Source organism: Labrus bergylta, chromosome 7 (assembly GCF_963930695.1).
Source record: "Labrus bergylta chromosome 7, fLabBer1.1, whole genome shotgun sequence".
NCBI lineage: Eukaryota > Metazoa > Chordata > Actinopteri > Labriformes > Labridae > Labrus > Labrus bergylta.
This window is the reverse complement of record NC_089201.1, coordinates 6,241,856-6,266,788: the sequence shown is the minus strand read 5'-3', so window position 1 is coordinate 6,266,788 and position 24,933 is coordinate 6,241,856. Positions and strand designations below refer to the sequence as shown.

General features: G+C 45.0%; 1 protein-coding gene across 4 annotated transcripts in view; it reads left to right on the top strand.

Annotated features, from left to right (window-relative positions):
• Positions 1-24,131, top strand: part of LOC109988336 (zinc finger protein 536-like) — a 42,430-nt gene extending 18,299 nt beyond the window's left edge. The window contains exons 3-5 of one of the 4 annotated variants that reach the window (XM_065956596.1): positions 6,909-7,808; positions 17,862-17,945; positions 20,113-24,131. In XM_065956596.1, the coding sequence (XP_065812668.1) occupies positions 6,909-7,808; positions 17,862-17,945; positions 20,113-20,126 (998 nt within the window). In that variant the 3' untranslated portion in view covers positions 20,127-24,131. Of the gene's footprint in view, positions 1-6,908; positions 7,809-17,861; positions 18,336-20,112 lie in introns of those variants that run through there. The other 3 variants (XM_065956597.1, XM_065956595.1, XM_029278433.2) reach the window with 3 other exon arrangements.
• Positions 24,132-24,933: the final 802 nt, after the last annotated feature.

The window sequence follows — 24,933 nt, the reverse complement described above, 5'->3', positions numbered from 1 at the left end:
ACGTTCTGACGCTCTATTGTTTTTACTTTCCCTGCTCTCCCCTATCGCCGAGAACATACGGTGTCACTTCCAGAAACATTTATGATCGCTGGCTAGCAGAGGATTTGAGTGCACACACACTTCTGGGATGCTACATTCAGTATCAGACTCTAATTTCAGTCAATATTAAGCATGGAAACTAATTCATTGTAAAGGTCAGGCGTCATTGCTTTAGTCAATGATGGATCCGGCAGGCTCCCTCGCCCCCCTCCTCCCCCCCCGCCCCTCTCCTCTCTGTTCTTAGGCTTGTGTAATGGTAGACTCACTCTGGGGGCTTAGCACCGCATTGTTTAGCTCTGACAATATATCCCAGAGACCTCTGCAGCTGCTCCCCGCGCTCACAATGACAGATTAATTAACACAATCACACGCTGCTGGCCCTGGCTCAACACACAGGTCTGCTGCGGGACAGATAGGTAAATCCTACACATATGGAGAACACGCACCACTTGATGAGGGTTTAATAACAGGGATAAGTTTTTGTCGGAGGTAGGGGGGGCTGTAACTGATCAAGTCTGTCTGTCTGGATGGTCGGACGAGGAGGGACAGAGAGAGAGAGAGAGAGAGCGAGTGTTTTCTAATTCAGGAGAGCGGAGATGCTGGGGAAGAATTAGCAGTGCCAGATGTTCAGCTTGAGGAACATTGATTAGTCCAGAATTACTGGCTGCATTATTCATAGTCAGCCTATGGTGGTCATGAAGTTATTGATGCTCTCAATACGGATTGCAAATATAGTACAGTCACGGCTGTCAGAGACGGAGACGACTTCCTTCTGGGTTTAGATTTCTAACTCCAAATGCAGCATCTCGAACGAGAAGCCACGCTCTGATTTCAACAGAAAGACAGTCATCAGGAGAGATTTGAAGATGCACTTTGACTTTAATTATGATCTGAGATTAAGAATAACGACTCTGCTTCAAATGTTAAACTAATGAAGGGTGCACGCTGCAGGCCTCTGACCTACATCGGCCCAGCTCAAACTAAAAACATGCCTAACAAACATAAAATGCTCTGACAGTTATTAATTAGTCCCATTCAATACTCTTAACCTCAAGGTCAGCGCGCAGACACCATGTAATGATGTTGTCCCTGCATGTGTTTGCTCCTTTGTTCCTCATTCTACACGTCTCTTACTGTAAAGCGTCTCAGCTCAGAGAGGAACGACGTGACGAGTGGAAACACGAGCCGAGGTTTACCCAGAAACACGGAGAAAGCAGCTCCTGCTCAGAGTATCACTTTACACTCGGCTCTTCCTGTTACATTACTCTCTTTCTGTGCTGACAGTAAAAGCATCTTTTCAATAAACAGGTCCTTATCGAACACGGTGAACAGATTCCGCTCCTTCTCAGAGATCAGAGTCTGCACTGATTACCTGTTGGCTTTTCCGTCTCCCTCTCACTTCTGTCTTTTAATCCTCTTTTTAATTATTATTGCAGATATGAGGCTCAAATTAAGCTCAAAATGCTTGTTTTCCTAGCATGCAGATAAAAAGATTTACCCAGGGAGTTCTGAACACCTGCCTTGAAATATTGTTCCGCCGTCTCCTGAATGCCATTTGGCTTAATTGACTTGGAAACGTCCCAAATGCGTCATTGACTATGTGGTCTAATTAATATTAATAATATATGCTATTATAAACATCAAAGAACATCTGGTGCCCCTGTTTTTCTCACCAGTCTTGTGTGTGACTCTCTCTCTCTCTCTCTCTCTCTCTCTCTCTCTCTCTCTCTCTCTCTGTCTCTCTCTCTCTCCCACTCTGTTTCATCTTAAACCAAAGCAGCCTCCATGTATCTCTGCATTTCAGGTGCTTTATGACAAACATACAAAGCTTATATATACAGTTTGATACCTACAATATAAGAGCCTGTGTAAGCAGAGTGTGTGAGACTGTGATTGCACCGACGCTGATGTATGGGTGTAAATCTTAAAACCTATTTCCATATGAAATGAATCACTCGTCCGAGCCCAGCTGCATGCTTTTTCTCCAGGCACACGGCTCACTTGAAGCCTTATTTATTTATTTATTTACCTCTTTCCTCCGCCTCGCACATCCAATAAGGGCGGATAACTCGTACGCATCACTTCATTAGATGCTCTGTGTTAGGTGAGAGAGGCCGGGGTTTGTAATGATGCAGTAATTGGAGTTTTGGTTGATAAATCTGAGCTCTAAAAATGACTCCCCCTCACAGAGCGCCAGCCTCGGCACTGTAAGTAAATCTTAAACTGATTAAGTTAGCATGAACCAGGCAATCACAAAGATGGCACCCGTCCAAAGCAGAGGGGGGGAAAAAAGGCAGAGTGTTGGGTCTTTGTGTTGTTTTACTGCTCTCTCATGTCGGCTGGAAACTGGCTTCAGGAAGGTCCACGCTGACAGATGAGGGCAGACGTGTGTGCTTTCTGCTTCTGGAGCTAATGTCATCGTCATTTAAGCCTCACAATAATTGAGATAAACAGCGTGTCTGAAGGAGTTCCATTAAGATGTTAGGAGTTTTTTTGGTTTGTGTGTGTGTCTGTTACTGGAGACGAGGGTGTGGCGCTGTTGGAGTCTCTTTCCCGCTCTCACACGCCCATGCACACCGCAACAGGAACATAGGGTAGTCATGATTCCAGACGATACACCAGTTCAGCGATATCTAAACCTGTTTCAATAACAAGGCAACTCAACTACAAGTCCAAGGTTTCCAAGGATGTTGAGTCATTTCCTATTTTTACTGAACTGAAGAAAACTCCTGAAGTCTGTCTTTATCTTTATTTGCCTGCATGCCCGGCCCCTGAAAGTCCCAGTGAAAGGGCCCTTTAAAGATCTGCCTTGGTTCATCGATGTGAAGGGGACCATGGTGACTGACACCGAGCGTGTCATGTTGCAATTGCAGCTGATAAATACTGAGCAGCAGGTGACAAACCGGCTCGAGGCGTTCTTCCGTCAGCAGAGGGCAGCGATACTGGAAAAGTTGTAAATGCAGGAAATACACTGTTTCCAGCCGTCCAATCACAGGGCTTGCAGTTGGTTGCACTGTCCTGATGCAGTTAAGTTGAATGGACCCGCCCACAACATCAACATCTCTAAAAAGGCTCGTACCATTTCAACAGCACAGGGTTTACATTTTGAAACATTTTGGACAGACAGTCATCACAGGAACACAAGGCATAGTGGCTCCTGGTTCTATGGAGGTCTGAACAAGAAGGAACTGGACCAAGAAGAGCTTTCAAAAGAAGACTCAGCCAGTAAGGCCCAGTGATGAGTAAGGCGTCTACACCCACAAATCTTATGGCCCAGTGATGCATGGCGTCATGACTGTCAACATTTGGCCGAGGCAAGAGCCCCAGACTCAAGACAACACTACAGTCAGATGGGACTTGGACCTGAATAAAAAGAGGATTGCTTACTTTATTCTTCCCAAGACGGACTCTGAGATGCGACTGATGAATCTTTAGAGTGGATTCTTTACCTGTTAGATATCACAGATACAAAAATAGAAGTCAGAGGCGCTCAATATTTGGTCATTTCTTTTTGTTAACCACCAAGAGCTGCAGACAAATTCCTGCACGTTGTCTAAAGTGCACAAAAAACAGAAGGGAACTTTTCTTTGGTACCGAAACATTGCCTTTGGTTTTGTGCACTAGTTTTTTGCCACATCAGGCTCTGTCCAATGGTCTCACGTTTTTTGTCTTTTAAAATCGAGTGAAATGAGATCTGCCAGCGTTGGGGGACATATGATGAAAAATCCACTTTCACAGAGTTTTTGAACATATATTTGGTTAACCTGAGTGTCTACAGACCCTCAAATTATGAAATAAACCCATCTGATCCAGTCCTTTGTTTGTGGTCTGCATAAGTCTTACAACACTGAGAAAAAGGCTCGGCTTCAAATTTGCTCTCCTTGTGATGTCACAGTGGGATTCTGATACAAAAAGTCCCCTCTCCTCCCCTGGTATCTCCACCCATAGACTCCACCCCCAGCCTAGAGCAAAACTTTTGCGCGGGTCTGCCATTTTTATTCTCGCTAGCGAAGGAGTGATGTCTACTGGGAAAACTCAGGGGGGCTCATTGAATTTAAAGTGACACACACACCAAAACGGAGCGTTCTGAGAGAGCTGGTTTATACAGGGTCACAAACCTCCTCTGGTGCTTGATTCATGTTATATTTTGACCAAAGCACAGCACAGATGTTTCATTTAGACCACAGGGGACTGTTTGAAAAGTTGGAGACAGGGGATAATGTGTCCTCTTTAAAGTCATCTGCTCTCTTTCAAGACTTAAACGTAACATCTTTATGATACGCAGAATCCTCTCCTACGTGCCTGTGTCATGAAATAGACGTCGCTTTGTTTCTAAAGGTTTGGTACTTATGGATATTATCGATCATGAAAATAACGGATTGTTTGGTTCTGGATAGAGACATTTGACAGCTTCATGTGTAACCTTTGTTCAGTACTGAAACGATGCCAAGGTCTGTGCACTGCCGACAGCGCTCTCTCTCTCTTTAGGTTACAAATATGACTGAAGGTGCGCGCACACACACACACACACACACACACACACACACACACACACACACACACACACACACACACACACACACACACACACACACACACACGCAGTCCAAACAGGAGGGTGTCTCCACATCAAAGGAACACATTTGCCTTTATTCAGCAGTGATTTCTTCTTCTTCACGAGGTTCAGCTCGATTGGATTCACATGCCGGAGTTATTTTATGGTTTTGTACGTGTGAAATGGTAAAACTCATCCCTCCTGTTACGAGCGTTCCTCTCACAAAGGTGCTCCTTCCATTAACCGTTGAAACAAAGTGTAATTAACATGCAGGTGTTACTTTATGGTTCTGCACTGCAAAATCTCAAATCCCAGCAAAAGGGTATTCGTCTCATTTTTAGTTAAAATATCTCTTTCAATTTAACACAAGGCAAACTCACCTGACAAAAAAGAGTCGCTCATAGTAACCAAGAAAAACTGCAAATGCAGGAGGGAAAGATTTGACTTTAATGGTAGGGTTGGTCATTTTAAAAACTAGCATGATTTTGATAGTAGCATTTCCCTCAGTACTCCCTCAAAAGCCACGCCCCCTCACATATGTTTACTGCTTGTACCTACGCTGCAAGCTAACGCATGCTAGCACAAGCTAACCGCCGGTGTTTGTCACCTGCTCCAACAGGAAGCAGGCCAACTCCACGTCCACGGGTAAAAGACAACACAAGGTTCACCCTCGTTTGAGGAAACACACCAGCTCCGCCCAGAAACATCCCAAGTCAACCAAAACAAACCAGAACAGTAAATTCTAGTCAGAGGACAGAGTCTCTGCAGACACAGTCACCACCACACATGTACGGAGCGTTACTCTCTCCCTTTACGTGTTTCCCTCTCTCTCTTTGATTGCCCTCATCAGTTTCACCTGTGTCTTGTCCAACACCACATGAAGGCAGCATAAGACTCGACATGACACGCAGGGGACAGAACTGCAAAATAAAACAGAACGCAATGAAAATTAAACTCAGGATTATCAAGAGAAAAATACACAGCAAACAGAGAAACATGAGGACATAAATAAAAGAATAAAACAGGAAATCACAACGAGGAACCAACAAACGATAGACGAGTAAATCATGACATACGGAGATATTTATAAGACGCTCGGAAAGATCTGAGTTTCCACTGAGTTTGAAATGTTAAAAATCATCCCTCCTTTTACGACCATTTCTCTCCCAGAGGTGCTTCTTCTTCTTCTTCTTCTTCTTCTTCTGATGAAGTTTGAAACAAAGTACACCCGAGATCATCAGATTGAGATTAGCCTCCGAGGATGAGCTCAGGGTCAGATCTTGAGGTGTATGAAATTGATATTTCTGTGGCGGGGATGAATCGCTGCTGTAACTCAGATATGAGTCCATTAAAGAAGAACAATAAGGCATCAATATGCATAGAATTAAATTAATGGTGGTGGGTTTATCTCCCTATCCCAGACGCATCCCTAAAAGACACAGTATAATGTATGACCTGACCTTCAAATGCCAGGAGAGTGTTGGGCAATAAACTGCCAATATTTGTGGCTTAATGGCGGCGGATGACTTTTACTGTAATTGGAACGGCAGCGAAACAGCTGGGCTGTTTAAAGACAGAGCAAGGCTGAGGTCTGCGACAATCACTGACTCCAAATGCTCACAGGGAGTGTGTTTAACCCTGCAGACATGCCTGTGATGGCGGTGAGGATTAAAGTGAAGGTAAACAGAGGGACATTTAAATCACCTTTAATTAAAAGTGGAAGTGAGCGGGATCACATCTCGTCTGCACGCCAATATTTCTCACCGGCTAACAGGAGGAAAATTACACTTTGTCACTCTTTGCCATAATACACTTTGTACTTTATGAATTATGGTTCCAACACACCATTTTTCAAGTGTGAAGCGGAAATAAAGTCAGCCTGGGTGCATGGAGCGCTTCATCAGAGCCGCTCACATGTTGGGCTTCGTTATTTCTGACTGCGAAACCCACTTACTGGTTTTGATGGAATGAGGTTCTTGTCGCCGACATCTGCCTTGTTCTGGTTGTTTTAAATGTTCACTGTTTATTATTTCTGGAAGAATCTGGTTTGCTGTTAACATCTTTGGGTGTATTTATTGCACACGGCGGTGCATGGCGTCCATACTGTAACATGATGGATCACTGGAGCTGAAAGCTGATTACGAGCTTGATTTACTGCAGGGCAGCGCTTAAATCATTCAACTCAGCCTGCTGCACGATTGCAGCATTTTTCATGTTTAGACAACAGTTGTTGGTACAAACATTTCTCACTACAAAATGCTCCCCATGCCTCGTATACACAGTTTCCTAATTTAATTCTTCTTGTCTTTGTTAGGTGAGAAAGTCTACAGGTGTCCGCTCGCCGCTGACTTCTCCGCTGCACAGGCCGCCTCCCTTAGCTTCCAGCTGGATCGCTACCACTTCCCCCCCTGGCAGACCAGCAGAGACCTCTCCTCTCCTCTGCAGCCGCCCAGCAGCAGCTCCAGCTCCAGCCCCAACCCCAAACTCAGACCAAGGTCCAGGGAGGACTGGAGCCCAGCTGCAGGTCTCTATCATGGTCTGGAGAGTGAGAACGCCCTGCTCCTCAACAAGCAGGCTGAGCTCTCTGATAAAGTCAAAGCAGGAGGAGAAATCTCTGCTCAAACCAGGAAGTCCCAGTATGAGCCTTTAGATCTGTCAGTCAGGCCCGAGTCTGTCATGTCTCATTCAGTTCAGATGTCTGGAGTTTTCACTAATGGACTCTCCTCTTCCTCCTCTGTGACCCGCCGGCTGCAGAGTTTCTCAAACACTGTAGCTGAACTCAGAGTGAAACCCTCATACCAGTGTGACCTTTTGGTGCCGGGAACAAAAGAAGACATGAACACGCAGAAAACAGGCTGCACAGTGCACGACTCTGAAGGTGAATTTGAGAAACCTGAGCCAGGGAGGGAGGGTGAAATAGACGAGGCTGCCAAGTGGAAGATGCTGAAAAACAGCGTTCTCACACCGGAGGAGTCGGCACAGGCCAGCGCTGATTTCCAGGAGCTTGAAGAACCGAGCGCTTGGAGCCAAGCTGCGTCTGAATCTCCGATCTCGTCCCTGGAGAGCCTGACTCCAGGACAGGTGGATCAGCTCCAGCAGCAGGGCGGCCTCCTCTCCTTCCTCAGACCTCAGGGGAGCCTGAGCGGGTCGCACAATGCCAGCGTGAACGGAGGAGGGGACATGGAGAGAGACGGAGCATCGGGTGAGCATCACAGTACGGATCATGTTTGTTAAATCAGGGTTGTCAAAATGTGGTGTTTAAAAAAGGTAGATTCTCTGTTATTTCAATGATCAATAATATCTAAAACGACTGATCTTTATTATTATTTTCACTGTAAAGCTGCAACAAGACAAAGAGAGAGCAGCTGGGGTTCATTTAAACACACAGGTTGGAGAAAAATGGACGTATCTCAAGTCTTTTTGCCGTCTTATAAAGATGCAAAAGTTACATTTATGTCTCTTACAAACAGAAACAGAGCAGAGGAAGTGAATCTGTCCAGATTTCACTCATACCGTGGCAGTTTGCAGGAGTTTGTTAATAATTTTTTGATGATTAAAAAGAAGAAATGACCTTAAATTTGGTGACTATGACTCCTGTGGTATCAGAAAACCACTCTTATGAAGTGAATGCAGGGCTGCGACTGATGTAAAGATATCTTCTGCCACCTAGTGGACAAACATCAGTCACTCCTGTTTCTGTATGTTATCTTTTCTTAGATCCTCTGTGACTTAAAATGTGACCGACAACAGCAGACAGACATACAACATGATGATAATTAGTGAACATACTGCTTTATTTTTGAGCTCGTGTGATGCTGTCAGCCACGAGGGCGCCGACATCCCGCTGCGCACGACATCCCAAAAAAAAGTTTTTTTGTCAGCCTCTCAGCCCTGACAGCGGAGGTGTGAAGAGAGAGAGTGTGAGTGTGTGAATGAATCCTGGAAATTACAAACACTTCCTTCTTACTTATAGCACTTTAGCTTCTTTTTCCACATCGTATCTGTGATCTCAAATAAGAGCTAAGGAAGACACAGGTGTGTGTCACTGATTACCCCCACACTTTCAAGGATGATATAATCTCCTTGTGTGATAGGTTACAAATCGCCGAGCTGATGGAGCCCACTGATGGAGTGGCTTAAGCCCTTGTGCTGGTGTGATATGCTTGCTGAGTGCAGATTTAATAATGCTGTCTCTCAGGAGAGCGAATCCAACAGCTGGGGTCTTTGATATGCATGTATTATGAGTGCAACATGATACACCTTCCCTCTGATCCCCTTCTTATTCAGAAACTCAATATGTGCATGTGAGAGACAGGAGAGTGCCTGTCAACTCCATTAGGGATTAACATCTGTTCCCTTTTCTTTATGATTCCAACGGCAAGATGTAGTTTTCTGTGTGATCGTACAGATGGTTGTTACAATGCGCCAAAAAAAACACTCTACTTCCTGTCACGGCCGCCCCACACCGTGCACGCGCCTTTCTTACTTTGACTGCACAAAATGTGGCTGGAATGAAAGAGTTACATTCAGAAGCGGAGATTTAGATGAGATTTAGATTTCAAAATTCTTCGATTGTTTGGAAGAATTTTGAAAAGCTGTGTTGGTTTTGACTTGTCTTGAGCAAAAACTCGTGCTTTGAATTCCTTAAAAAAATCTACAAACAATTGGCATCATTCAAACATTATGAAACCTCGAAGAAAAAAATTATAATTCTGCAACTCTTGTTCCACAGCGGTCTGATCTTTGCCTCACTGATTGAATTATTAACAACATAAAAATTAAAGACACAAAGATACGAACGTTTCACACAACTTGTAGAATATTCAGAGGCCTTCAACAGACTTGTGATCTGGGATTCAGCTCCATCTTTAATGTCAGAGGTGACCGCTGAAAGTGGTTAGCCAGCTTAAACATGTTTTAACCAGAGGCTGCTTCATAGAGTCTCTGAAGTGGTCGGTCTTCAATCTTTGAGATTTTGATTTGGTGGAGCAGTTTAGATTTTAAAGATGTGGACAGACACACGTACCCTGTGTTGATACACTTCTACAGGACACATAGGACTCGTTTACACCGAGCGGTCCGGTTCAGTTTAGTTTGTTTTGTTAAGCTACACGTTTATTGCCAAAAGCCTGGAATGTCACCAAAATAACAGAGCCGTAGCATCCTACTGTTTTGCTACCCTGCCATGGGGCTGCCAAGCGTACCAATCCGACCTTAAGGGCTGATAACAGACGCAGTGCAGTCTGCTGATTGGTTCAAAGAAGTGTCACTTACCGTGCATCAGGGGCGATAAAGGACAAACACGAGACCCGCCATGTTCAAACATCACGTTGATTAAGGGAGAGTAAATTCAAGGCTGTTTTTGTTTTCTGCTAATGTCAGCGCGTAGCTCCGTCCCATGGAACAGGCACGCGGCAAGAAGTCCATTATTGCTCTTTGTTCTTCTTCAGTCTGAGTGACGTTAATGTGTTCCCACTTCTCTCAGTGATTACTGTGATAATGTGAATATGAAAGCCATGGACTTATAACAAAGTTTTTAAAAATCACAGAATTGTCCTTTAATAAACTCCACTATCCAGTATACGACACGGATATGACCAACCGGCTTACAACGCGCTTACCAAGGAAGGATGTGGTTGGCTGGTGAAATACAAGCAAGATCAGGGTTCTGATCAGTCCGGACTGGACTGAACCAAACCGGAAACAGAGCTTTAGAATCAGAGGCAAGGCATGGCAACTACTTGGGGCCTGTAGGCGAGTAGGGGGCTTTAATTTTAAAGCACAGCAGTGGCTCAAAATGTTCACATTTTGCATTGACAGTCAGTAGGAAACCTCCCCGAGGGGACCTCATAAGACTGTACTCACTGCTGTTGCACTTCTAAGTGTCGCAATATTCCTGAGAAAACTAAAGTTTGTCAATAAGGTCCCCATAGATGTGAAATTATTTATAACATCACAGAGATAAACGATGGTTGGAGGGGCCCACTGTGTGTTCTTGCTTGGGTCCCCAGAAGTAAAACAACACAAGCAACCATTTGTCAACTCATCCCAGAGGAGGCTGTGGCTCAGTGGCAGAGTTAGCTCTCAACCTGAAGGTCAGGGGTTCAATCCCCAGCTCCTGCAGCCACATGATGAAGTGTCCTTGAGTAAGACACTTAACCCCAAGTTGCTCCTGCTGCTTCATCTGCAGCTTATGAATGTGTATGAATGGATGAGTACCTACTGATGGACTCTTTACACAGCAGCCTCTACCATCAGTGTGTGAATGTGTAGGTGTGACCTGCGGAGGAAAAGCATTTTGTGTAGTCAGAAGATTAGAAAGACTCTATACAAGGCAAGCTCAAATTTAGTTACCATTTGCCCCCCAAAAATCTCAAAATAAAGTCTTTGTTTTGTCTTTTAGCAGACATACTCAGTTTGGTCTTCACAGGACAAAAAACACACGATCATTAAACCCAAACAGGTTTGCTGCTCAGAGTCATTTCAAGCATCCCTCTGTTTTTTTTTTCCATCCTCCATGACTTTTGTTGTCTCCCTGGGGCAGGAGATGTCACAGACAGAATAAACACCTGTCAGTCAAACTCGACACTGAGACGAGTGGCTGACATTGAGAGTCCATCGAGTGTCCTCCAAAACTGAGCGAAGCAGGTGGCCCGGCAGCCTGTCCTGTCTGCAGAGCTGACCAGGTGGCTTTGTCATGGGGCTGTCTCCTGTTGCCCCGTCCTCTCAGTACTGTACGGCACGTCGAGTGGCACACTGACATATTGCCGGGCAGTTTGGACATGGAGTGATGTGTTTGTGATGACAGTTCAGGTCGGCTCCAATGTGCCAGCAGTGGTAATTGGCCAGATGGTGACCTCTGGTTGAACCTGTCTGCATGCTCATTAGTCTCACTGAGCCCTCCCCTGTGTTTTAAACACACACTCTCATCCCTGCACTGCTCCCACTCAACCACTAGATGGCAACGTTTACCACTTATAACTGATGAGCTGCGGAAAAGCTTCTTGATATTTCTGCTGCTGGTTTTTAAGTCTTTCATATTTCACAGGCACAATTAGGACACCTTTTTTTCATGCATGTGACATCTTGATATTTAGAGTTTATAACTTTAAATGAAGATGCATAAACCTCCTTGTGTCTCTTCTGTGACATCAGATCAGGCCGCCTCGACGCATGAGAAAGAGTGAATATGAGAAGATTGATAAAGAAAGGATTAAGAATGAACAGAGCACGGAGAGAAAGAAAAGGCTGTGATTGGAAAGGTTGAAAGGGCTGAGTCATTATCTCATTGTTTGACCTCTGTGTACCCTCCGCAGAGAGGGAGACAGGGAGAGAAAGGAGAGAGAAAAGGAGCGAGAAGGAGATCACCATAGATGGAGATAGATGGAGCGACAGCGAGGTGAAAGAGGAGCGGATAGTGCGGCCGTCTCTATGAGCAGATGTCGTTTGAGGGCAGCGAGAGGGCAGCGCGGCCTGCCTTTGTGCCGAGCTTCTCCCTGTAGAGATAATGAAGGGTGGAGCTGAGGGAAGGATGTGCAGTCATCACTCACTGTCTGTGTGCCATCAGAGCTCAGGCCTGTGTCATCCGTCACCATTCAGCTCCTCTGGCCCCCGCCGGCCCCGCCACTGTCATCATGGTCATTATCTCAGCCTGTGACACACACACACACACACACACACACACACACACACACACACACACACACACACACACACACACACACACACACACACAGAGGAATACATGAATGCAGGTGCAAACATATATGTGCACAAGCTTTGCAAATACACTCAGAGTCGGGCAGGATATTGTTTTCATTGTTTATTCTTCAGTTAAGAATTTTCAACACAGAAATAACAAACAACCTCTTTAAGGGTCACTTTGCATCACATATTCTTAAAACCCTTTTTAAATCAAATTCAAGGAATTAGTCTCGACGTGTTTGGTGCAAAAGCTCGTGAACAGCAGTGCATCGACTGATAAGGGAATTCAAACATTTGCACAGGTGCTTTGGCATTTTTGTGCATTTCTCCAGGAGTCAGCTCTCCCAAAAAGTAAAAATAGAAGAAAGTAGGAAAATATTAAAATTGTAATTAGTATGCAAGAAATATAAACTGTACACATTTGTTAAACTCTTGAAGGAGACACTGTGCAATAAATAAAATAAAACGCTTATTGTCCTGCGAGCTTTTCACATCGATTATCGCACACAGATCTTTTCTTTTTTTCAAATTTTATAATTGCACTTTTTAAAAAATGTAAATACTGCACGTTGTTTTTTTTGTTTTTGAGTTGCTGAGGGGTGGGCTGTCGTTATATTTAAAGTTAAAAAAGTAAAAAAAAAAGGTGTAATGGATGCTGTTGTCAGCCTTCTTAAGGGGGCGGGGGGGCTGGGGGGCAGGGTCATGGGCCTGTTGTGGATGACTCTGTGACTTAATGTGACGAGTCGTTTCTCCACTTCAACGAGTCGAAAACAAACGACAGTCCCCACCAAGCCGAACACCAGCTGTTCTGAAATCAGCTGATACTGAGGTTATGAACGGATATCATAGTGTTGTTCTTGATGACGACCTCATGTTGATGCTTCCTCTAAGAAGAAGCAGCAGAGGATTGTTCTTTTTGAGGAAACGAAAATCTTTGAATGTTTCTTCCGTGACAGAAAGCTGCAGGATGATGTATAAACACTCACATTAGACTGAAGAAGAGAGTTTCTTTTCTAAATGAAAACATTTTTCAACATAAATTAAACTTTTGAAAAAGAAATGGAAAAGGCTGATGCACTCGTCTTTATAAGAACGGTTAAAATGCCTTTTATTAAATGGGCATGACCTAAAGATGTCTGTTGTCCTCAACCTCTTCGTAAGAGAACCGTCTTTTTTATACTATTATAGTTCCAAGAAGCCCTCCTGTTCCTCGACTTTTCTTCGTAAGTTCCCTTTTTATGAGTCATTAATAGTGTAGTGGTCAAGACCACAGCAACTGAGACCAAGACCTGCTGTACCTGAGACCAGAGGGCTCCGAGACCGATTCAGAACTCTCACTGGTGGTCTTGATATAAAAATTAGAGGTGGGGAAAAATATAGATTTATGTAAAAAAAAAAAAAAGATATTCTGGGGTGCTGGTGGTGCAGTGGTTAGTGCGCGCGCCCCATGTATGGAGGCTATAGTTCTCCAAGTGGGCAGCCCAGGTTCAAATCCAACCTGTGTCTCCTTTCCTGCATGTAATTCCTCACTCTCTCTCTTACTCTCTCTCTCTGATTTCAATATCTGTTCACTGTCCTGTCTCTCCAATGAAGGCAGAAAATGTCCCAAAAAAATCAAATAGATTTTTTTTGTTTGGGGGGGGGGGGGGGCTAGTCACTCCCTGCTAAGTGCTAAGGCTAGCTCTTCAACTCAGTAGAATGACAAATGGGGCAGAAGTATGAATTAATTCATAAATAGACTTTAAATCCAGAATGGTTTTGATTAGAAAATCGATTCTGAATTGAATCGTGAGACACCCAAAGGTTCCCAGCTCTAATAAAAATGCTTTCAATTCCGAAACGGGACCTTAAAAAAGTGGTCTTGAGCCCAAGACCACTTTCGAGTACTACAACACTAGACATTAAGCGTATCTGACCACGCCCCTTATTCACAATTATGCAGAATAAACTTTCTAGGAGCTACAGAGTTCTAGCTTAGGTCAGGTCCTTTGTTTGACTGATCTAAAGATCGCTCCTGAAAACCTCTAAATATGAACTCTCATGCTCATTGGACGACGTCTATTGACTTCACCGCAATGACAAACAAGGGGTTAATTTTATGCAACGTATGACCACTGACCACGCTGCTGTTTGTGTTGACTTGGAGTCAATTAGGTCGCTGGTTTATTACGTTTAGCTAACGTAAAAACTAACAAGCGTTTAACTAACTCACTGTCATTCAGTGGAGAATTTTCCTATAGCTCCATCTTTCTTCCATTTCCTCCTCCTCAATACTCTGAACAGTTCAGCTCTCTTAACGGCTAATAGCTTTGATCTTGACCGGGATCTGGTCTCAAATTTAAGGGGAAATTCTGAGAAAACCCGTTAGCTTGTATTCAGCCTCTCTCTCTCTATGTTTTTTCTTTTTCAGTCTGAGTGACGTTAATGTGTCCCCACTTCTCTCAGTGATTACTGTGATGACATCAATGTGAATATGAAAGCCATGGATTTATAACAAAGTTTTAAAAAATCACAGAATTGTCCTTTAATAAACTCCAATGTCAGTTTTATTCGGAGCCAAAGTCAGTCATCACTCATTCTTCAACACCACACAATCCCAGCCCTCTCATTTCCTCATTTCCTGTCCATTCCTGTGAAGTCGTGCATCCGTGCATGTGTACATGTATAGAAGTGCGTGTGTGTGTGTGTGTGTGTGTGTGTGTGTGTGTGTGTGTGTGTGTGTGTGTGTGTGTGTGTGTGTGTGTGTGTGTGTGTGTGTGTGTGTGTGTGTGTGTGTGTGTGTGTGTGTGTGCAGCCTCTGAACGGAGGATCATGTGGTGAAGAGATGGATGGCTCGGAGCCCGCTGCTGTCTCCTCTAATTGTAAAATATTAGTTACATTAGACTCTGGCTTGTGATTAATGGAACTTATTTGGAGGTTGCCCTCTCCTGGACCTCCCCTCTCCTCTGGTGGGAGGGAAGAAAGAACAGCAGAAAGAGGGGGGTGGGGGTGGGGGGAGGCGATAAGAGGTGGGGGGGGGGGGGGGGGGGGGGGGGGGGGGGGGGGGGGGGGGGGTGGTTGGGGGGGGGACAAGCAGGGCAACAAGAGTCTGATGTTGACACGAGACCTTTTGGCTTTTTATTAACAGACGTTATGAACGCTGCAGGATTGTTTACATCGTCTGCGTTTACATGGATTTCAGCAGAGGGACGGAAACCTGCTCTGATGGGAGTGTTAAATAAGCACGGCAGTTTGGGTTTAAAGAAAGCTGCAGTCAGTGAAAAATAAAATACAATATTACATACGATGCAATGGCTATGGTACGATATGTGACGGTACAATACGTTCTGATATGATATGATACGATACAAAACAGCACGATGAATGAATGAGACGATATGAAACATGCGCGCGGTAACGTCTTAGGTCGCTGAGGTCAACACGTTTCAAGTTACTGTGCATATCAGTGGCGACCTCAGTGACTATCATAATTAAATCATATGTCCCAATCCTGCACACTGTCTTATGTGAATTATTATTATTATTATTATAATAATAGTTATGCAAATAAATATTTTGTTCTGGAGCACTGTGACAAACAAGACATGTTTCATACAGTCCATGCACCCCAAGCTGCCTCGATAGGATGACTCTCTCTCTCTGTCTCTCCCTCTCACACACACACACACACACACACTCCGTGGCATCCTGATGATACTCAGATGTGCCAGGCCTCTCTTTGACTGGTGTGTGTGTGTGTGTGTGTGTGTGTGTGTGTGTGTGTGTGTGTGTGTGTGTGTGTGTGTGTGTGTGTGTGTGTGTGTGTGTGTCCTTTACGGCCATCAGGTTATTATACAGCGACAGATGGAGCATTACCTTTTATTGCTCACACCTTCTGTGAATTTTCCCACTTTTCCCCCCAAAAAACACCTTTTTTATGTAGATGTGAGAGCGAGTGTTCGGCTGCCTACAGCTGTCTCCACTCTGATGAGGAGCAAACACAGAGGAAGAGACAAGGAGGTGTGTGTGTTGTGTGTGTGTGTGTGTGTGTGTGTGTGTGTGTGTGTGGGGGGGGGGGGGGTGTTTAAGGCAGAGACAGCCCTCCTCAGTTTTTGGGAAGTGATGTTGAATGACATCAGCACATAATGGTTTACTGTAAGCATGAATCACAGACAAACACACAAAGTGTCGGACAGAGGGAAAGAAAGAGACAGTCATTATGAGGTAACATGTCAGAAATAGCAGCAATGAGCGAGGGCACACACACACACACACACACAAACACACACACACACACACACACACACACACACACACACACACAGAAACACACACACACACACACACACACACACACAGAAACACACACACACACACACACACACACACAGAAACACACACACACACACACACACACACACACACACACACACACACACACACACACACACAGAAACACACACAGGTAAATGAGTCAAACAGCGTATTCGGTTTTGATCTTTGAACACCTTCAGGGTTTGTTGTTATAATGATTCCTATTGAGGTCAGATAAACTTGTGGAAATGATTAGCGGTGTGTGTTTGTCTCTTAAAGGTACAGTCTGTGCTGTGTGTCTGTGTGTGTGTGTATGTGTGCCTTTGTGTGTGTGTGTGTGTGTTTGTAGAGGAGTTATGAAGCGGGACAGGCAGGAAGTTTTGGCATGCCTCGCCTCCCAGCTGCAGACGTCTGTCATTCCTCAGCTCAGCACTTGCGTGTGTGTTTATTTGTCTGTGTGTGTGTGTGCGCGCGCGTGTGTGTTATGAGCAGGAAATGTGTTACAATGAATGAGAACTTTCAGGCCTGACACGTTGTTATAGGAAGGCCTGAAGTGTTGCAGTGTTTGTTGAAGGTGGAGTGTTAGAAAGTGTTAAATGTTGTAATGAGGCCACATCAGTGTAAAAGTTTTCATGTTTCATATGAAGGAGAAAAAGGGAACTTGTTTGATTCCCCATGAATGTGCAGTGTGTGTGTGTGTATGTGTGTGTATGTGTGTGTGTGTGTGTGTGTGTGTGTTTTCCTCTCAGGCTCAACTGTAACTCCTCACCTGTGAACATCTGGTCTCAAATCCCGGGAAAGTGAAAAGTTGCACGTCTTCCTCAGAGCTTAAAATAACTCTGCTCTGATTTTAACAAAGCTTTTCATGAACAGAAACTTAAACGGGAACAACTCAGGGAGTTTTTACTTTTAGAGCCAGAGACAGCAACTTTAGACGAGTGCTAAAATACATTTATTAAATCTTTATCACGGAGAGGATTAATGTCTCTTTGAGGATTCAGAAAACCAGATTTCTGAGAGAAGTGAACGTTCTTCTTATGCAGTGCTTTGCAGTTATTAACACCTGTGTGTGTGTGTGTGTGTGTGTGTAGCATGTGTAAAAAAAATTAAAAAAACGGGACTCAAATAAGCTAGAATACCTGATACAGAAAAGTGGATTTCCAAACCTGGATCTTTCTGATCCACATTAAACCGAGGCCTTGGTGTTCAAAGCCTTCAGACTGCACCTTCATCAAGTCTCTCTTCTTCTCTGTCTCCTCTCGTTCTCCAGCTCAGAAGCCCTTCCAGTGCAGGTACTGCCCCTACAGCGCCTCCCAGAAGGGAAACCTGAAGACCCACGTCCTCTGCGTCCACCGTAAGCCCTTCGACAACTCCCTCTACCCCGACCGCCGCCTCCGCCGCTCGCACGCGCCCCCGAGGCCCTCCAGACTGCCTCCGAGCATCACGGGAGATAATCGAGCGGCGACGGCGGCGGTGGGGAGAGACCTGGGGAGAGACCAGATTGGCATGACATCACTCTGCGGGACTTGATGTTGTCATGGCAACAGCAGACACAGACAGTTACGATTATTGTTTTAGCTTGACCTCGACGGGGTTAGGATGATTGAGATTGTTAAAAAGATAAACAAAAAAAAAAAACCTTGATGTACATTCCAGTGTTTACTTGAAGAGCCTCAGTGCGTATTTATCTGTAGCCAAGACGCTGCCTATCATAATAATAAAGTCCATGTGATGTGAAAGTGAAGAGAGGCCGTGCTGCTGCTGTTCATTTGGTCAAACCTTTTCCCTCACGGTGTTTACATGCATCCATCAGAGTGAGCCCCGCCTGCCCACAGCTCTTGTTCTGTCATCCAGTAAACACCCCGTGTTACATTTTTGTAAATATCACTCCCTTTTCCTTCCAGTCCACGAGTCTTGTCTATCTGTCAGGATGCGGTGCCAGATGTTCGGGCTTTAATCGCGGCAGATGTAATGAAGTAGAATGCTGCACATCGGAGCTTCCATTTGTTCTGGATTCCACTCCAGGGAGAAAGGCTCTCTCACATATAATTATTGCCCATTAACTCCTCTGCTTCATGCCCTCGTGCTGGAACAATGCTCAATTAAGGGGAACAGAGGAAATGGAAAAACTGCAGAGATTCATTGATAGTACATTCAAATCCCTTTTTTTTTTTTGCTTTCATGTTTGTAAATTGAGTGCAAACACTCATGTATGCACAAACCGTATCTGCACGCCAGGCCCCGGTCTACGCAGCTATACAGTAGCATGCGTCTGCTGCCATGCTCGGTCGTTTTAGCATGACGTGAGCCTCCCGTGCCAAAAGTCTGCCTGCACACCCAGAGATCACCTTGGGCAGCTGTGTGCCTGTTCAGCCGGGGCCTGGTAGCCACAGTGATGTGACTTTGACTGACAGCCGGCCTGACAACTCCATTCATGCGCCACCTGCTTGCTGTCAATCAGAGCGGCCATCCTGGGGCTATTGACGGAGCTGTCAGCCTGTGTGAGATGTGTCTGTCAAAGCCCACCCACTCTGCCACTCTGTCTCCTGCCTGGGCAGTCTGACATTCGTTTACTGTCCCCCTGCCACCCTCTCTTTCCCCTTCCATCTCCTCCTCTTTCTTCCTCTCGCTGTCTGTCCGTCTCCTGTCTGTTTTCCCTCAGAGGCGCGGCAGCCCCTTAATCCCAGATCCAATCACAGATTCTTTGGGCAAACATTCGTCATCCTCGAACCCTCTGGTTTTAGTGATGGAGTGCTTCACAAACACCTGATATTCATGTGGGTTTTATCTATCGCAGCGTCTTGTTTTTTTTCGTGTAAAGTCGGAGATACACCTGCTGTTTTAACGTTCACAACCTGCTGTGTCATGAACAGAATTCTATATATACCTGACTACGCACTACGCGATCAGCGCCTTTTGCAGCAGCCGAATGTCTGAGATGCATGAAACAAACATGGCGACACTCGAGGAGGTCACTATTAAGTTAATTTTGATCATCATTAACCAACAGTTACATCATATCAGCTCAGGCGACTGATGAGCGGTTGACAGAACACGACCCGAAACCGTCTGCACACTGATTCTCCCAATTTTTTTACTCTGTGCAAAGACGTAAAATTCCCGGTGTTTGGGTTGAACAAGTGACCATGGCAACTGGCAGCCTTCCACGTTGACTTCTAAAATGGAACTCGACAGGCGTGTATGTCGCTGTGAAGTGACAGTGGCACGTCGTACAGATGTGGATATTTGAACGCTGAGCTTGTCTCCAAAACTTTCTTCAATTGCTGCTCCTGCTGCTGCGTCGACTCATCACTGCCCCTACTGGTCATGCGCATACTGCATCATGCGTCCGCGTCGCGTTCATTTTTGAGGGCATGCGCAGCCGACTCGCCAAACAGACTCGTGCACGTGTACGCGTAGTGAAAAGCCGCCGGCGCTAAAATGCCACTGTCACCAATCTTTCCTCTCCTCTCTTTTTTTTCCTCCTCTGCCCACTCACCCTTCATCTCTCTACCTGACAGGTGCCTGCAGCTGACTGGCTAATCAGAGGCCTGTCATACCTGTCAATAGGTTTTCAGAGCCTGTGCCAAGCCAGATCAGGCCGGACCAGACCATCCCGTGACTGGATCAAGGTCAGGACGCGGAGTTTCTTTGAAAAGAGGAAGAAATGCTCAGGAATACTCGCAGCTTTGTGGAAACTCTGTCACTTGTAGCCCTCCACCAGCCCTCTGGATATGGATCATCCCTGGGGCCTCATCCTGTCAAACCTCCTAATTAAGCGCACTTTCCTTTAAAGCAGGGCCCTTAATTAATGCGGGGAAGTTTGTTAATTACGACTAATGGTGATGAATGTTTTAGTTAACGTCTCACTACCAAAGTCAATGTCATATTTCAGATTTCTGCCGCTGTTTTAGGCCTCATCTTTTAGAGTAGCACCCTGTGTCTTTGCACCGTCCCCGGTGTTGTTTGAACTCCTCGTGCCATCGTCTGATCTCAAAAAGAAGTTTGCATGCTATCGAGCTCCGTCATGCCTTCACAGACGGATTGGCCTGACAGGAGAATAAAATACACATAAGCAAAATGTCTGTTTTATCCACCTGAGCGTTGTCTGACCTTGACCTTTTTATGAGAATGACATCCTGTCTACCTGCAGTAAATCAATCCTCATCCTCTGACACCTATAAATAACCTTCCTCTGGAGAAAAGCCAGACATGTCATGTCCAAGATGGTCGGGGCGGGGTTTATTTAACCTCTTTACATTGAGATTACGTCTTTTTTAATGGATTTGAAGAATATGACTCTAGAAGAATGCTAATTGGCTCTTAGCGCTTTTACTCTCCTCCCATCGTAAAAATTCTCTCTGTCATCTTATTTGGCCGTGTTTTCTCTTTCTTCATGCCCCTGCCCTCGTTGTTATCCTCACCATCCTCCCTGTCTTCAGGTGCTTAGCTGCAGACCGTGTTTGAGGTCTCTCTCTCAGCCTCGTTGGGGGAGGCGGGCCATGTACGGCTAATCAGCCTGAATAAGTAAAGGAAACAGTTTGACAGGCCAGGTAATGAGAAGTAATGAATCACTAATCACAGTCTCTCACAACCCTCGGAGCAAAGATGAAAAATTAAAGGTAATTAGCTTGCACAGTTGTGAAAACAATATTTAAGACTGTTGGCATCACATGGCACCGACTTAACAGATTTTCTCCGCCGACAACATACATCAACGCGGCGCTGAAGTCCTAATATCAAGCTGTTATTGGAAAAGCTTTCTGGATGTAATTTTAGTGACTGATCTGATCAGGGTATACAAGTCTGCCTCCTCTTTTTCTCTCGCAGGCAATCTCGCCAGAACGCAGGCATGAGAAATGTTGCACTTAGTTTCTCTCAGAGGATTTCCTTCCACAGAAAAAAAAGGGAACATGCCAGAAACATGCTTCAGAGACTCAGCTTTGAATGTGTGTGAGATAACATTCATTCTCTGCACACAGACACACACACACACACACACACACACACACACACACACACACACACACACACACACAAACACACACACACACAAAATGAGTGTAAATCAGCTCATGGTGGTTTTAACACTCCAAAACTCTCGAAATGATCCGGCTGAGCTGCACATATGAACTCAAACAGATGAATTTTTCCGTCTGAATTTACCTGATATTTTTCTGCCCACCCACAGGTATTTTTTTTTTCGTACAGTCGGAGTGAGCTGATGTGAGAACGGAGCAGGAAATATCCAGGATAATCCCCTGCCAGCATGCAGACAAGGGTGATGCAATTTTATCCTGCACGACCGTTGATCAAATGTACGCGTCACAGGTGTGATCTCTGTGCACACATTGAACCTGCTTCATTATGTTTTTTGGTGTCAAACTCTTGTTGCATGGTCCGCCACTTCCTCGTCGTCGTTTTTATGCCCTGCCTCCTGAGACACCGCCCCCTCCAGTTTTCAGCTGTGAGGTGCATGTGTGCAGGCAACTCAGGAAGATTTCAGAGGCAGTCTGTCCTGAAATGTTCTAACTGAAACGAGTGCATGTGTGAAAAAATCTTCAGTAACTGTATTGATTAGGGCTCACAGCCAAATATATGTTTGCGGTTCAGTATTTGCCTCTGTTACCGTGGAGACCACCTGGGGGGAAGTGCAGTGTCTGTAGTGTGTGGGAGGAGGAATCTTAGATCTTAGATTTCAGTAAAAGTATCAGTTCAATAGTGTAGAAAAATGTAAAGTAAAAGGACAACAGTCTCTATTGGCGGTCTCTAATTACTCATGGAGGCCAGTAAATATATATATACCATTTATCACAGAAAGTCAAAGCTGATTAAAGTGCAATGACTTTAATTAAGGCATGCATCCATGGAAGTCTTTTTTCTGCAGCATCTTTTTTTTTTACCTCATGCCTCCTGAGACCCCCGGGCCTCTGGTGCTAGACATTTTCATGACTTTTTCAAGGAGTGTATTTGTAAAAAACGGCCTCACAGACGTGTGGTCAGAGGTGAGAACCGTCTGCAGCTCTCCGCCTGCTCTCTGAGGCTGACAGCAGAGTGAGGGCTGCTTTGACAGAGCCCGTGTTTGACAAGTCTGCGTGAGACTCAAAGTACAGGATCCAGACATGGGCTGTCAGTCAAAGCCGGCACATCTCCCAGCTGAGACGTGCCAGTTTAGTCACAGTTACAAAGGAACTAATATGCGTTAACTGGAGCAAGGCACACATATGGGCCTGGTAGAGCCCCGTGTCCCGAGGCAGGGATTGAATGGATGCCAAAGAACATAAGCTCAAGATATAAAAAGAATTACAAGGGGACAAATAAAACATGGGGATTATGTCTGTGTGAGAAATGGAGGCATTGTAATTCTGCATGTGTGCCGGCTCGCCTCTCCTGTGTCAGCATCCTGCGCCTGTGGGGGGCGGCCCCGCAGTCCTGCACCTGTGCTGCTGGATCCAGGAGCTTTAGAGGAGGATAGAGAGGAGGCTGTGTACCAGGGAGAGGAAAGTGGGGCAGGACAGACTGATTGAGGGTGTTAGAGACAGAAATCAGGCCTCTGAATGCTGCCAAATCAGAAGCCAGCCCCCGTGCTTTGAGCTTCAGGCGCACACCTAGGAGTGTAACCCCCCCCCCATATCGTACAATACACATGTTTAGTCAAATACCAGGGACAGAAAGTGACTACATCCAAGCCCACAGCTACTCCCCTGCTCAGCCGCTCGTGTCGCGTTATCGCCCAGAGTTCATTTGAGTTTTGAGCCTCCTTTCTCTCTCTCTCTTTCTCTCTCTCTTTCTCTCTCTCTTTCTCTCTCTCTTTTCTCTCTACGTTCCGACCTGTCTCACATAACAAACAATTGCACAAAACTCCATTAAATTCACTTCATGGGGATGTGATGGTGCCTCAAGTTAAAGGCTGTAATTGAAAAGCATTTGACAAACCACGCACTGCAAAGCGACAAAAGACAAGCTGCGATTCTCACTTGAGTTATTCACTGGAAATGATTATCATCATTTTATTATGCGCCCGACACCCTACTCGCTTGAATAGTACGTCTCCTAAACACTGAGTCTGGGATACATGCACGCTAACGATCTGCAGATGGATGGACACACAGATAATGATTTTCTTTTTCACTTCATGAGTCAGAATGTAATGTGACCACTGGAACCTACACCAAGTTAGACCATCAGAATTGGAAAATGTCTCCTTATTGGACAGGTATGTGTAGGAACCATAGACTGTAAAAACATAGACGATCGATCAATGAACAAACAAAGAGGTGGAGCTGAGGGCAGGCCTTAAGCATCATTGCGTGCTTTTTCACTGTACAGTTCATGCACAAGCACAACAGGTGCACAACATGGACAGCCTCCATTATCGAGTCTGTATCTGACTAAAATGACTCAAAAGAAGCCACAAAGTCAGAAATGCAGCTGTCATGTTCTATGTGTTGTTCTCTGATGGGCAGACGCATACTCCACCACCCGTCCCTTTTTTTTTAAGTAAGCATGCTTCATGATAACATAAAGCCATGCACGTCTTGTAGTACAACGTTATTCCAAGAGGTAACCGTGCTCAGGCCCAGTTAGTCCTGGTTAGTTAGTGTGATATCTCCAATATTGATCCTAGTTTGAGCACGTTTCTGCTCGTGGAGCTTATTAGAAACATGCAGAGGCTTTTTAGGTCGGGTACAATCACTTCTATCTGAACCACTTCTCTTGACCGCTTCCATCACTACAACACCTGTTGGTTTGACCTGATAACTGCTCTCATATCTGGCAAACTGAGGGGCATCCAAAACGGCTGTGTGGGGGTGTCTTAAAACCGCCTACCTTCTCTGGTCCAAACAAATCCAGAGCATTCAGGAGCAGAATCTAAAGTTAGAAGGAGGACATACTGACTGCTGTATTGTTGTCAGAGAAGCCAGCACTTCAACACAGCATGTTTCCTTAATGTCTGATCATATAGTAAGGTACCTTTATCATTTCACTCACTACACATCTTACTGATTGGACCTTTAATATTTACAATTTGAACTGTTCTCCTGAGCGGAATGAATCACTCTTAACACATCTCACAGCGCAGGAAAATCTCTCTCATCTTCATGTTAAAAAACATAGAAAAATATGGACTTTGTAGCTTGGTCAGTTTTGGTGCCCCGCTTTAGTTTGCTCCTTTAATACGTACGCCTAGAAGAGGATAACAAGCTCATCAAATGTAAAAGTTTGTGCTGGCCGATAGATATAAATACACGTTGAATATGATATAACAATACATAAAGAACCAAAACACTGACAGACAGGGAGAGAACAGTGCAATGGAGAGGAGTGCAAAGGATAAAAAT